This window comes from Marmota flaviventris, chromosome 2 (genome assembly GCF_047511675.1).
Source record: "Marmota flaviventris isolate mMarFla1 chromosome 2, mMarFla1.hap1, whole genome shotgun sequence".
Taxonomy (NCBI): Eukaryota; Metazoa; Chordata; class Mammalia; order Rodentia; family Sciuridae; genus Marmota; species Marmota flaviventris.
This window is the reverse complement of record NC_092499.1, coordinates 2,767,304-2,781,575: the sequence shown is the minus strand read 5'-3', so window position 1 is coordinate 2,781,575 and position 14,272 is coordinate 2,767,304. Positions and strand designations below refer to the sequence as shown.

At 38.4% G+C, this 14,272-nt stretch overlaps 1 protein-coding gene across 3 annotated transcripts in view; it reads right to left on the bottom strand.

Moving 5' to 3' along the window:
* Ppp1r13b (protein phosphatase 1 regulatory subunit 13B) overlaps positions 1 to 14,272 on the bottom strand; it is a 77,863-nt gene that overhangs the window by 36,932 nt on the left and 26,659 nt on the right. For 2 of the 3 annotated variants that reach the window (XM_027946617.2, XM_071607487.1), the window contains exons 2-3: positions 12,876 to 13,023; positions 4,736 to 4,855 (exon numbers count right to left, since the gene is read on the bottom strand). In XM_027946617.2, the coding sequence (XP_027802418.1) occupies positions 4,736 to 4,855; positions 12,876 to 13,023 (268 nt within the window). The remainder of the gene's footprint in view (positions 1 to 4,735; positions 4,856 to 12,875; positions 13,024 to 14,272) is intronic. The other variant, XM_027946618.2, reaches the window with a different exon arrangement.

Genomic DNA, 14,272 nt, shown 5'->3' with positions numbered 1-14,272 from the left:
GAGGTGCTGCAGGGCTGCTCCTGCCTGACCACCTGGTTTGCAGTTGGTGCCATAAAGAAGAGTCAAGCCCAGAGCTATTTTAATACCCAAGAACACATGACCTAAGGGTCATGGCCTAATGTTTAAAAATGTTTCCCTTTTATTCCTTGCCTACTTTGAAAAGTGTAAACAAAATTCATATTTTGGATGTATGGTTTCATTAAACCATGTATTCTCAAAATGGTGATGACAGTGCCCCACAGGGCAGAAGCTGGTGCTTAAGGGGTTAAAAAAAACCTCACTCTTTATGTACAAAGCAAAGATATATAGTACATAAATGTATAAACAGTATAGCTAATGGAGGGAGAAGGAAGGACAAGTAAGAACCCAACATCCACATATCTAATCATAGAAATGTTCACATGTGGAGAGTCACACAGGAGAACTGGAATCTTGTGGATTCCAAATATTAGAGGATTCCTTATGTTTATCAGATGTTTTTATTTTAAATGACTCCTTAATTTCATATCTCTGAACAAATTATAAAAATGATTAAAAAAAAGAATATAATATCCAAAAAATCTTCCTTGGGGGACAATAATGATAAGCGATTACAAAAGCTATGGTGTTTATCAGTTTACACTTTAAATTTTTATTTTTCTTAGTATTTTTAAGGAACAAGAAATTCAGGGTAATTTAATACTATTCCTCTTCCAAAGAGTAAACTAACAAGAAATTAGAACACTATAAATATACAGCACTAAACTATACCAAGTGCCACTTAATCCTTGATGGTAAAGCACAAACTTAATATAATCTTACATTTCAGAGTCAGAAAATAATAACAAGCTGACAGCCCTCTATCCACTCACAGTACCTCTCTTAACCTCTGCAAAACTCTGTGGGCCCTGTGCACCCTACAGATGAGGAAACTGAGGCACAGGGGTGAGAAATCATCTGTCAAGGTCCCACCAGGAGGCCCAGGCGGAAACCCACGTGCTCTCGATCCTACCTCCATCACACACCTCCTGGCTCTGGTTGGCTGGACAGGTGGCCCTCACTTCACCGCTCTGTGCTTCTGCTTCCCAAGTGTAAAGGGGACTTGAAGTAAAGTCCTCTACATTCTCCTCTGACTTCTAAACAGAGTCCCCAACCTTCAAGTTAAGAGTTGTCTCTTACTTCTTTTGATTCCTATAGTTCTATGCAACATTCACTTGAGATTTTTCTTAATTGACACCAATCAGAGACAACTGCCTTGCCCTCAGCAGGAAGCACAAGTCTTGAGTCCCAAATGTGGCTTTAGAACATAAGCTGGGGAGACAAGTCATGAGCACAGCAGAGTGGGCCAGGGCAGAGGCAACATGGTGTGTGAGCTGTTCTCCCTGCCAGATGCTCCTCAGCTGAGGGGTGGAACACATCTTGGCACCGGCAGAGGAACAAGGCCTAGGGTGGAGCCTGGCAGGGTCAGGTGGTTGGGACTCTGCGTCAGGGTACACAAGACAATGAATGAGCAAGACAGCCTGACTGGAGGAGAGAGAGGGACAGCGAGGGTGGGTATCTGGGTAGGTCACATTAGAAATGCTAGTGAAGCCGATCTGAAGGGCACTGACAAAGGGACAGGCACTCTACTCAATGTTCCGGGTAGTGCAGTGTGAAGGATAAGTACTGAATTCAGTTTTTCCAGTGCTGACCAAACTCCCGATCTAGCCTGGATGGAGAAGGGGTGCTCCCCACCACCCAAGTCTTGCTTGGCCCCTCAGGGGCCCTCCACATAATCCCTGCCTGGCATGCAACAGCCTTTGCTCTGCCCTCATGCCCCACTCTTCCTCAAGGCCCACATCCTTCTCAATGCTCTGTCTGACTCGATGGCACACGGATCTCAGCACCTCGGGGCCCAGTCCCCACACATATTAAGTTGTCCAGCAGCAGTTTGAAGATCTTTTTGAGTCTCAAGATTTATCATGACCTGAACTTGAGATGGTGACAAAATACATTGGGTAGGGCCCTTCTCTAGAGTGTACTATCATCTCCACACCTAGACTGAGCAGCAGAGGGAGTGAAAAAATAACCCTTTTCTGGGGCATTAAGGTTTACATACAGAAATTACACATCAATAAAAGTGAGAAATAAAACTTTTTATTTAAGTATAGCTAAGGAAGGGAGGGTACAGATATCTAGAATGCTCAAGTAGAATTAAAATAAACCCTTAGTGCTAGAGCAGCCATTCCACTGTGAGCTAGCAAAGCTTCTCAGGGCAACTTTCCCACAGAGGAAGGCCCTTGCCCAGAGCCTTGGGGGCCTGACTCCAGATGACCAGAAGCAGTGGAGGAAAATACAGATGTGACAGTGTTCTGTAAAGTCAGCAGTGCTTACAGCCACAGGGAGATGATTTTAAAGCAGAGATCAGCTAGACCAAGGGGCACAATTTCCTTTTATATAGATATAGAAAAGGCACTTTATACATCCACACACAAACACAAAGCTGTTCTTTTCAAGGTCACAGAAAAGGTAGCACGGGTTTTGCACCATACTCTGGTCCCTGAGCACATCTCCAGGAGGGCCCAAGCCAGGGCACAGGGTTTCTCTGTATGCAGTGCTGCAGAGTATTGCTGTGCCCCAGCACTGCTGAACAGGGCCTGTTTCTCAGCACCATCAACATGTGCTAGCTAGCAACCGTGCTGAGCCTTGCCACCATGACAGGTAAAACAAGAGCATCTCAGTACAGCTGTCCCTGCATTTTTAAATTAGGAGTATGACATCTTTTCACACATTCTAGGGCAATGTGTATTTCCTTTTCTGTGAACTCTGTGTGTATTTTCCCCATTCTTTTCAGTTTTTTTTCTCCCTTGATTCTTGGGATTGAACTCAGCGCCTTACACATGTTAGGCAAGTGCTCTACCACAGAGCCATATTCCCACTCCTTTTTATTTTGAGACAATCACGCTAAATTGCCCAGGCGGGCCTGGAATTTGGGATCATCCTGCCTGAGTCTCCCCAGTAACTGGAGATTTAGGCATGTTATCAATTTTTAGGAACTCTTTTTTTTTTTTTTAATAAATTTTAGTTGTAGATGGACAAAATACCTTTATTTTTTTTAAAAAGTTTATTTGTTTTAATTAGTTATATATAACACTAGAATGCATTTATGCACTTTGATATATCATACATAGATGAAATATAATTTCTCATTTTTCTGAGTGTACATGTAGCAGGATCATATTGGTCATGCAGTCACATATATACACAGAGTAATAATGTCTGTTTCATTCTACTATCTTTCCTATCGCCACATCCTCTCCTTTCCCCTCCCATCACTTCTCTCTACCTAATCTATGAAAACACTATTCCTCCCTAGTGCCCCCCCCACTTTATTGTGAATTAGCATCCACATATTAAAGAAAACATTCAGCCTTTGGTTTTGTGGGATTGGCTTATTTCACTTAGCGTGATATTCTCCAACTCCAAACATTTACTGGCAGATGCCATAATTTCACTCTTCTTTAAAGCCAGTAATATTCCATTGAGTATATATACCACATTTTCTTTATCCATTCATCTATTAAGGGACACGTAGGTTGGTTTCATAGTCTAGCTATTGTGAATTGAGCTGCTATAAACATTGATGTGGCTGTGTCACTACAGTATGCTGATTTTAAGTCCTTTGGGTATAAACCAAGGAGTGGGACAGCTAAGTCAAATGGTGGTTCCATTCCCAGTTTTCTGAGGAATCTCCATACTGTTTTCCAGAGTAGTTGCACCAATCTACAGTCCCACAAGCAATGTATGACTGTAATTTTTTCTCCACATCTTTGCCAACATTTATTGTTGCCTGTATTCTTGATGATTACCATTCTAACAAAAGTAAGATGAAATCTTAGAGTAGTTTTGATTTGCATTTCTCTAATTACTAGAGATATTGAACAGTTTTTCATATATTTGTTGATCAACTGACAATACCTTTATTTTATGTATTTATTTTTATGTGGTGCTGAGAATTGAACCCAGTGCCTCACATGTGCTAGGTGACAGCATTACCACTAAGCCACAACCCTAGCCCCCTATTTTTAGGAATTCTTTACAAGGAAAGGAAAGCAGACCTCTGCAATATGAGGTATACATGCTGTTTCCCAGCTCATAAATTGTCTTCTGACTTTGCTCAGGATGGTTATGGTTGGGCAGTCTTTTTTATTTTGTTTTAAATAATTCATTTCTCAGTCTTGTCTTTAATGCTACACTTAGGCTTAGTTCAATCTAAAAATAAAAATTTTCCTCAGAACTTTTTCTACTCATTTCATGGCTTTATTTTTTAAAAAATATTTATTTTTTAGTTTTTAGGTGGACACAATATCTTTATTTTATTTTTATGTGGTGCTGAGAATCGAACCCAGTGCCTCACGCATGCTAGGCGCGCATGCTACCACTTGAGCCACATCCCCAGCCCTCATGGCTTTATTTTAAAATCTAGATATTTTGGCCCATTTGGTACTTATTAAAAATAATTCCATTACACACTACGTCCTTTTATATATTTGAGTGCATTATCTGACCAATTTAGAGTCCTGAGAAGGAAATCGGTTTTAACCTGCAATAACAGAATTTTTAAAAACATGAAATACTAACTCTCCCTCTCACCACCCTTGTAAGTGAAAGGGTCAAAAAAAAAGTGTGAATGACTTACTTTAGCATTTATTCCAATTTTTCTGAAATTAACTTATATGGCAAAAGTTAGCAAATGAGGAAGAAAGTATTTATCTACCTTGTTCACTGTTCTCGGCTGGGGAGTCCTCATGTCGAAGAAAAAATTTCACTTCTTCCCTGCGAGGACCCCACTTCTGCAAGTGCTCGTACATCATGTGGTCAAAAGGTATAGGACGCTCTAGGAGAGAGACCACACTTTACTCACTCCAGAAACACCACTCTAGCCAAAAGTAAAAAGAAACTTAAACAGAGGTATACATGTACACACATATACATATATGATAGAATCCAGGACATTCTAAGCACTGAACTTTAATGAGTAACAACAGGAGTGTGAATGGGAAAGTAGTAGTAACATGTATACATAAGAAGGATACATAAAAGTAATTTTGCAACATTAAATAGTGAACAATGAAAACAGGCTTTTCAGCATATTTACTTATCACAAAGCAAGTGTGCCTCCCATTCTTCAAAGAAATGCAACAAATTGCCTTCACCATGGTATTCATTAAAATGTTACACAGGGCAGTTATACAAAGGCTGACCAGGGCATTTCCTGGCAACATTATTGTGAATGTTTGCCAGTACTTGTAGAGTCTAAAATTTACCAAGTTAATAATAAAAATCAAATTCTACAGAACTTCAAAGTATTTCAAACATTTCTTTTAAAAAAGGAAGGCTCATACCCAGTGTGGTAGCACATGCCTGTAATTCCAGCTACACAGCAGGCTGAGGCAGGAGGCTCTCAATCTTGAGGCTAGTCTCAGCAACTTAGCAAGACTCTGTCTCAAGATAAAATTTAAAAGGGCCTGGGGTTGTAGCTCAGTTTTTCCCTAGGATGTGTGAGGCCCTGGTTTCTGGGTTCAATTCCCAATACTGTTCACAGAATCACTCTCTGTATCAAGGACTCAAGAAGAGCACACACATAGCTGTTAAATTTATAGCACCATTTTCATGTTTACAATGCACTCCACTGTTCTCTGTGAACTGTCTCAGGTACTCTGAGTCAGTTAAAAAAAAAAAAAATCTGGGTGGTCTGACTCTTTCTTAGCCATTTGAAGTACTTCTTTATGTTCTGGAAACTAATCCTGGGCTTGTTATACATATTGACAATAAACTTTCATTTTGATTTTTGTTGAGATTTTTATGTGTATGTGTGCGTGTGTGTGTGCGTGTGTGTGTGTGTATGTATACCAAGGATTGAACTCAGGGATTGAACTCACTGAGCAACATCCCCAACCTTATTTTCTTTTTTCTTTCTTTTCTTTTTTTTTTTTTAAGAGAAAGCATCTCACTGAGTTGCTTAGTGCCTCACTTTTACTGAGGCTGGCTTTGAACTCATGATCCTCCTGCCTTAGCCCCATGAGACACTGGGATTGTAGGTGTGCGTCACTACACCTGGCCCTTTCTTTCTTTTATTTTCTTTTAGCAGTGCTGGGATTAAACCCATGCTCTCTCTTATTTTGGACTTCCCAGCCTCCAGAATTTTGAGCAAAAAATTTGCTGTTTATAAATTACCCAGTCTCAGGTATTTTGCTATAGCAGCCTAAAAGGACTAAGATACAATCAAAATACCCAGTAACTTATGAATGGATAAACAAAGTACAACAAACAATGGAATACGATTCAGCCATAAAAAGAATGAAGTACTGATATATGCTACCACATGGATGAACCTTGAAAAACTTGCTAGGTTAAAGAAGCCAGACCAAAAAGGCCACATATTATATGATTCCACTTATATTCAGTACCCGGAATGGTCAAACACATACTGTTAGTACAGGACAGTGTTGCCAGAGAGTGGGGGAGGAGGATGTGGAGGCACAGAGTTTGATGATGTTTGTACAACATAGTGACTGCACTGAAAACTGCTAAATTATATATGTTCACACAGTCATGTTCGCATATGTGACTTTTATCTTAAAGATATAAAAGGAATTCAAGGCACATCACCACTTCTGCTTATGCTTAAAAGTGAGGAAGCACTTTAAAGCTCAGCAGCCCTGAGGCTTAGGAAACCACCTGGGAGAGCCTAAGCACAAAGGACAGTGCTTCCTTCCTTTCAACACAAGTGTGTGGTTGAGCAAGAGACCCTTCCTCTAAATCTTTGGGTCATTCTGAGAACTTGATGTGTAGAGAAGAGAAAAAACTTATCAGCTGCAATCTACTCACACATTCAAGGTGTGACTTCCTGCTCTACTCCTAGGTCCAGTCTAATTCCCATAAGGAAAGCCGTGCCATTTGCAGACATGCAACACGCACTGTGAATATGGCTGCTGCTGTGGTCTTACAAATGCAGGCAGGCTGTGTCGCTAAAGCAACAGTCTGGCTGAACCCATGTGTGCTAAGCTCAAGTTCAACTCAGAATTGAGTATTTATACAGAAAACAAAAATAAAAACAAAACAAGCATGGGTTGAAATATTCAGGAGGTGAATTTCATTCTATATATTTTTAGTTTCAAAAGTAATACAATTCATATATATAGGCCTATAAAATGATTTTTAAAATACATGTGTATTTACCTTTTTCAACAGCATGGCCTGTATTTAATCTAACCATGTCCCTTAGTTTAGCATAAAATTGTGTCTGAGGCCATATTTTTATTCTTATTGCTTTGAATTATGGTTTTAGGTTTATTTTTGGTTGCTTTACTAATTGACATTATCAATAGGGGCTGGGGAATATAGCTCAGTTCGTAGAGTGTTTTCCCCGCATACACAAGTTCCTGGGTTCAATCCCCAACACCACACACACACACACACACACACACACACACACACAAACACACACAAAATCTATATACAAGTTTTATTTAAATCTACCAAGTTGAACATAACTCAATAAAAATTAAATTCCATTTTGTCTTAACCCAGTTATTTAAGAGAAATTTATTGGTCTCACTTTATGAATTTATAAAATTTTTAGAAGGAAAGATTAATTTCAAGAAAAGTAAGCTAAGCTTCACTATTTTTTAAATTATAAGAATGGTAGAACACTTGCCTAGCCCGTGTGAGGCACCAGGTTTGATCCTCAGCACTATATAAAAATAAATAAATAAAATAAAGGTATTGTGCCCATCTACAGCTAAACATATTTTTAAAACATGGTTGTCTAAGGGCTGGGATTGTGGCTCAGCGGTAGAGCGCTCGCCTAGCAAGGGCGGGACCCAGGTTTGATTCTCAGCACCACATAAAAATAAAGGCATTGTGTTGTGTCCATCTACACCTAAAATATAAATATTTAAAAAAAAAGGCAGTCTAATTAATTAACATTATTTTCATTTTAAAGTGAAAAAATCTACCTTATACATATTATAATATATAAAATATTCTTCATTAACATCTTATAAAGTGGGAATCTATGATAAAATTTTTAGACATTCTTGTATAAGGTGAAAAAAAATCAAGGAGGAAATGTAACAAATGAGAAGACAAAAGGTTCTATCACATCACAGATCTGCATTGGGGTTGACACCTGTGTAGGGCAGGGAACCACAGAAAGAGTAGGATGATAAACTGGCCAAATTAACACTGTTACAGGCTAAGCTGTATCCCTCCTAAATCCAGATGTTGAGGTCCTACCCTCCAGTACCTCAGAATGTGACTGCATTTACTGATAAGGTCTTTATAAGAGGTAATAAGTTAAATAAGGTCATTTGGGTGAACCCTAATCCAATCTAACCCAACATCACTAGTGTCCTTTAGAGATGAAAAGAAACCACTTGAGGACACAGGGAGGAGGAGACACACCTACAAGTCAAGGAGAAAAGCCTCAGAAGAAACTAAGCCTGCTAAAACCTTGATTTCAGACTCCTAGCCTCTGAAATTGTAAAAAAAAAAAAAAAAAAAAAAAAAATTGTTGTGTAAGCTATGCAGCCTATGGTACTTTGATATGGCAGCCTTAGTAAACAAACACAAGACTTACAGAGAAATGGTCTCTACTCAAAAGCAGTGATGGGCTAGACATGGGGTGCATTACTATAATCCCAGTGGTTTAGGAAACTAGACAAGAGGATCACAAGTTCAATGCCAGCCTTGGCAACTTAGTGAGCTCCTGTCTCAAAATAAAACAAATAAAAAGGACTGGGAATATGGCTCAGTAGTAAAGTACCCCTGGATTCAATTCCCAATACTCAAGAAAACCACCGATGGGGACTGGGGTTGGGGCTCAGTGGTAGAGCACTTGCCTAGCATGTAGGGGGCCCTGAGTTCAATCCTCAGTACCACATAAGAATAAATAAACAAAATAAAGGTATTTGTCCATCTACAACTAAAAAACAAATATTAAAAAAACAAAAACAAAAACACCACCAATGGGCTGGGGATATAGCTCAGTGGTAGAGGACTTGCCTAGCATGCATGAGGTCCAGGGTTCAACACCCAGCACCAAAAAACAGACAAGTACACAGGTGCACTGTTTCTCACTACGTGATACCCTGCACTGCCTCAGGTCTCTCCATCAAGTTACAGTCCCTCGATCTTGGACCTCCAGAATCATGAGCCAAGACAAAGCTCTTTTAAAAAAAAAAAAAAATACTGGACTACTATATCTATGACATATTGATCATATGAAGCCTGAAAATTACTTTTAGGATTCCTCCAAGTTAAAATTGAGAAAGGCTGGTAGAGCTTTCCCCTCCCTTTGAATTGTACTTATTAGAAAATCTTTTTCTTCCTCATTTCACTCAATGACTCAAGTATTTCCTAATGCCTATTATGAGCACTAGGCTGGGCACTGGGGATATGATGGTGAACAGAGAAGTTCCTGCCTTCAAAAATTTTAGTTCAACAAAACATGAGGTTTAATTTATAAATAATTGTTTAATAAATACCATGACAGTATTGGAGCACAGGGGAGAGATAACTAACATCCTCTGAAAGTCAAAGAAGAGATGAGAAGCAAAGAATGAATAGAAGTTAGTCAAGCTCCTAGGAAATGTTATATACAATGTAAAGAGCATAGCCAATAGATGTGCAGTGACCCTTGGTACTTCAGATAGCAGTCCTTATCCCTGCTGCAGTAAAACCAAGGGTTTGAGATAGGCTTGGAGATAAGAATGGCACCAATCAAAGAGTTTGCATCAGGGAGATGAGCATTCCTGGGTAGCCATGGACCACTGGAGGCTATGATACCTTTGCAAAATTTTACTTCTTTTCAAGCTAAGTAAGAGAGAAGAGGGAGACAGATAAAAAGAATCAGAAGTGACAGAGTGCTAAGAGTCCAGAGGATGGAATAATCAGGTTCTAACACTGGTCTCCTAGAAAACACTAATTCTACTTACTATCTCCCTTCCTGTGGCTATCATCAGGTTGACAATTGAGGACCTGTCCTCTTCCTTATATAATGGACATTTATCCTTATAGTTAAGTAAGAATCCAATGTTTACTAAAGTCAAGTTTCACTCAATCTAACCTTGAAGATTTTACTCTGACTTCTAAGGATAACATTAAAAGCATAGGACTTTGGGAGAAAATAGTTCCATGTCATATTCCTTATAAGGGACGGGTATCTAGAATATATAAAGAGCTCATACAATTTAATAACAAAAAACCAAATACCCTACCTGTAATCCCAGCTACTTGGGAGGCTAGGTCAGGAGGATCCAAGTTCCAGGCCAGCCTTGGCAACTTAGCAAGAATCTATCTCGAAATTAAAACTAAAAAGGGTTGGGGATATAACACAGTGATAGAGCATCCCTGGGTTCAATACCCATTACCACAAAAAGTAAGTAAGTATGTAAATAAGTAAGAAAAAAGAAAAGAAAAAAGGATAAATACCCCAACTTAAAAAGAGACAAAAGTTTCCAGGTGTGATGCGCAGCTACTTGGAATACTGAGGCCAGAGAACAGCAAATAAGGGGCCAGCTTAGTGAGACCCTGTCTCAAAATAATAAAAAATTAAAAGGTTGGGCTGGGGCTGTGACTCAGTGGTACAGCACTTGCCTCACATGTATGAGGCACTGGGTTAGATACTCAGCACCACATAAAAATAATAAAGGCATTGTGTCTATCTACACACACACACACACACACACACACACACACCCTAGCACGCCCGCACACACGCATGCAAAAGGTATGAATAGACATTTATCCAGAGAAGATGTGGAATGACCAATACAACATGAAAGATGTTCAACATCATTCATCATTAAGGAAATGCAAACCAAAACCACAAGGATACTTCTTTTTTTTTAATTTTCTTTTTTAAAAAATATTTATTTATTTTTTAGGTGTAGATGGACACAACACAATGCCTTTATTTTTATGTGGTGCTGAGGATCGAACCCGGGTCCCACCTGTGCGAGGTGAGCACTCTACCGCTGAGCCACAATCTCAACCCATGATACCACTTCTTATCCAGTCAGATGGCTGAAATCTAACAGACAATATGAAGTGTTGACAAAAATGTGGAAAAATTAGAATCCTCATACACTGATGCTGGAATAAAATAGTACAGTTGCTTCGGAAAACAGTTTGTCAGTCCCTGAAAAGGTTAAACACTGAATTACCGTAAGCCCTAACAAGGTGACTTAGGCCTAGGTATGTAACTAAGAGATGTGATACAATATCCACACAAAAACTTGCGTTTTGTCACAGAGCAGCCAGGCATGGTGACGCATGTCTGTAATCCCAGAGGCTGAGACACTAGGATCATGAGTTCTAAGTCAAGCAACTCAGTGAGACCCTATCTCTAAATAAAATATAAAATATGGCTGAGGATGTGGATAAGTGGTTGAATGCCCCTGAATATTCAATTCCCAGTACCAAAAAAAAAAAGTTCACAGAGCATAATTCATAGAACACACCCCTGAAAAGGAAATAACTCCAATGTCTATCAACCGAATAAGTAACTCCCCATCCGATTGATAAGGAAAATGTAATATATCCATACAGTGGAACATTTAGCCACAAGAAGTAATGAATTACTGATATGTGCTTCAACATGAATGAACCTCAAAAACACTAAGCTGAGTAAATAGCCAATCTAAAAAGGATTGTATTATATGATTCTTTTTGTATGAAAGGTCTAGAATAGGCAAATCTACAGAAAGTACATTAGTGTTTACCGACAGATGAGGGGGTCAAAAGGAAAGGGAGTCAGTCACTGCTAATGGGTAAGGAGTTTCTTTTTTTCTTTTGGTGGCAAGGATAATAATCTAGAAATAACTGTGATGATTGTTGCACACTCTGTAAATATAATAAAACCTCTGAACTGTATGCTTTAAATGGGTGAACTGTATGGTAGGTGAATTACATCTCAAAAAGGCTGTTGAAAAAAATGCTAAGACTTGATTATCTCTAAGTGTCCTTTAGACACTTTCATTTTTTTACATCTCTCATCACCTCAAACTCAGCATGTTCCAGTTGATCATTCTCTCACTGTCTAACACAGACCCATGTGCATGGTACTTTTTTCAGGCTCATTGTTTATTGACCAACATTATTTTTAGAATGTCATTCCTTAATTAAAATCCATACGAATTCCTTCTGCTGAGAAAAAGCCACACCACTCTGCAGTGCTGAAGGTCTGGTATAACGAGCTGCTCCAGCCTCTGCCTGCTGCCAACCTTCCTGGTCTTAGCTGTCTTGGCAGCACACCATATTCTGTTCCCGTCTTTTCTTCATTTGCATTACTTCCGCTATCTGGGATAGACTATCCTATCCAAATTCAACCCCTTCTTTACAGTGCAAACTATTTTGCAGAATTTCTGGTGCTTGCTAATCATATTACCTACATGGATCTTCTCTGCCCTGCTTGTTGACAATTTCTTTCAACATGAATCAGGATTTTACCTTTCTCAATTTAGTAATATTTAGGGAAGACACACCATTTACAAAGTTCCTCAAGTGAGGGAACACAAAGCTAGTGCCTCCATGACATTATCAGAAGAGAAAAGAAGAGTCACTGACCAACCTGACATGTGTTATGACAATGAAGGCTCAAGAGGACCAGGGTCTTCTCATTTGGTTGATGGGGAAAGGAAAAGACATCTGACAAAAAGCTAGATCTACCCTCCCTGCTTATCTTAAATGGTTATGGTAAGAGTCAAATCACACCTTGCTTTTTAACAAATACCATTTTATAAAACCCTACCCTCATGTAATATAACTGTTTTTATATTAATTACTCAACTCCTTATCACCTCATACAACTAAGTGACAACATTCTCATTCTTTTAAAACATAATACATACCATTTCCCCTCCACACTTCAGCTAAATGACAACTGCCTTCTCCAGGCTCCTTGCAAAATTCTACAACATCTCGACAGGTTGTTTCTGGTGTTACAGGAACTTCTGTTAAAATCTGTTCATTGTTGCTCAAGAACACGGTTAATATCATCTGTAAGAGAAGAGATCAAAACTCCAATTTAGCTTACTTGTTATGAAGAGATTAAGTAAATTTAAAATGATCCCTCTAACACCTCCCTTACCAAATGCTTGCAGGATTACTTTCTGGAAATAGATAAATTGACTTTAAAGTTCATGTAAAAAATTTAAGAAAGTAAGATAAATCAGTAAAATGCCAAAAAAGAATAACATTAGCAAAGAACTAGTATTGCCAGGTGTTATACAGCCTCGAAGCCATATCACAGTAGCACACAAATAGATCAATGGGACAAACTGATGTCCCACAGACACAATTCCATACGGAAAAAAATGACAAAAGACGAAGGAGGTGCCTCAAAATCAAGGGGAAAAGATGATACAATGAATGATGGATGTTTGAACAACTAAAATATCCACATGGAAAAAAAATAAATTCATACTATACTTCATACACTAACATAAGTTCCTGCTTGCTCAAGTACTTAGATATAATCACAAAACCATAAATATTCCATAATGAAACCGAGGTAAATCCCTTTTTGTAACTTCAGAGTATAGACACTCTTCCTAGCCAGGTGCAGTGATACATGCCTGTAATCTGAGCCACTTAAGCTGAGGCAGAAGGATCTCAAATTTAATGTCAGGCTCAGCAACTCAGACACTGCCTCAAAATAAACACTTTTTTAGAGCCGAGAGTGTAGTTCAGTGGTAGAGTGAGTGCCCCCAGGTTCAATCCCTAATATAGGGGGGAAAAGAAACCCTTTTAACTATAACTTAAAGTCCAATACCACAGATGAAGATTGATATATTCAAAAATATTAAATATAAGAGTCTGATAAAGAGATAAACTAGGGAAGAAAATATTGTAAATAAGTGGCTCATATTACAAATAAGTGGCTAATCTCAATAAATAAAGAGCTCCTAAAAATTGATAAAAAGACTAAAAATCCAATCCATTAAAAAACTTTTCAAAGATATAAATTAATACAGTAAAGGAAAAATAAATGGTCTCAAACATAAAAATACATTACAATGCATTTTAAAAAATTAACAAATAAAAATTGCCAGGTCAATTTTATAAAAATCTCAAAATTCTACTACTTTGATCTAAGACCTCAAGATATCATATTAGAAGGCATTTTTTAAAAACAATATCCCAGATGTTCAATTTAAACCAAAATTTTCTTTAAAAGAAAATCAGAAAGTATTGCAGAGTATTTGTATTTATTCTTTGACCAAAGATCAGGTGTCCCAAAACTCCC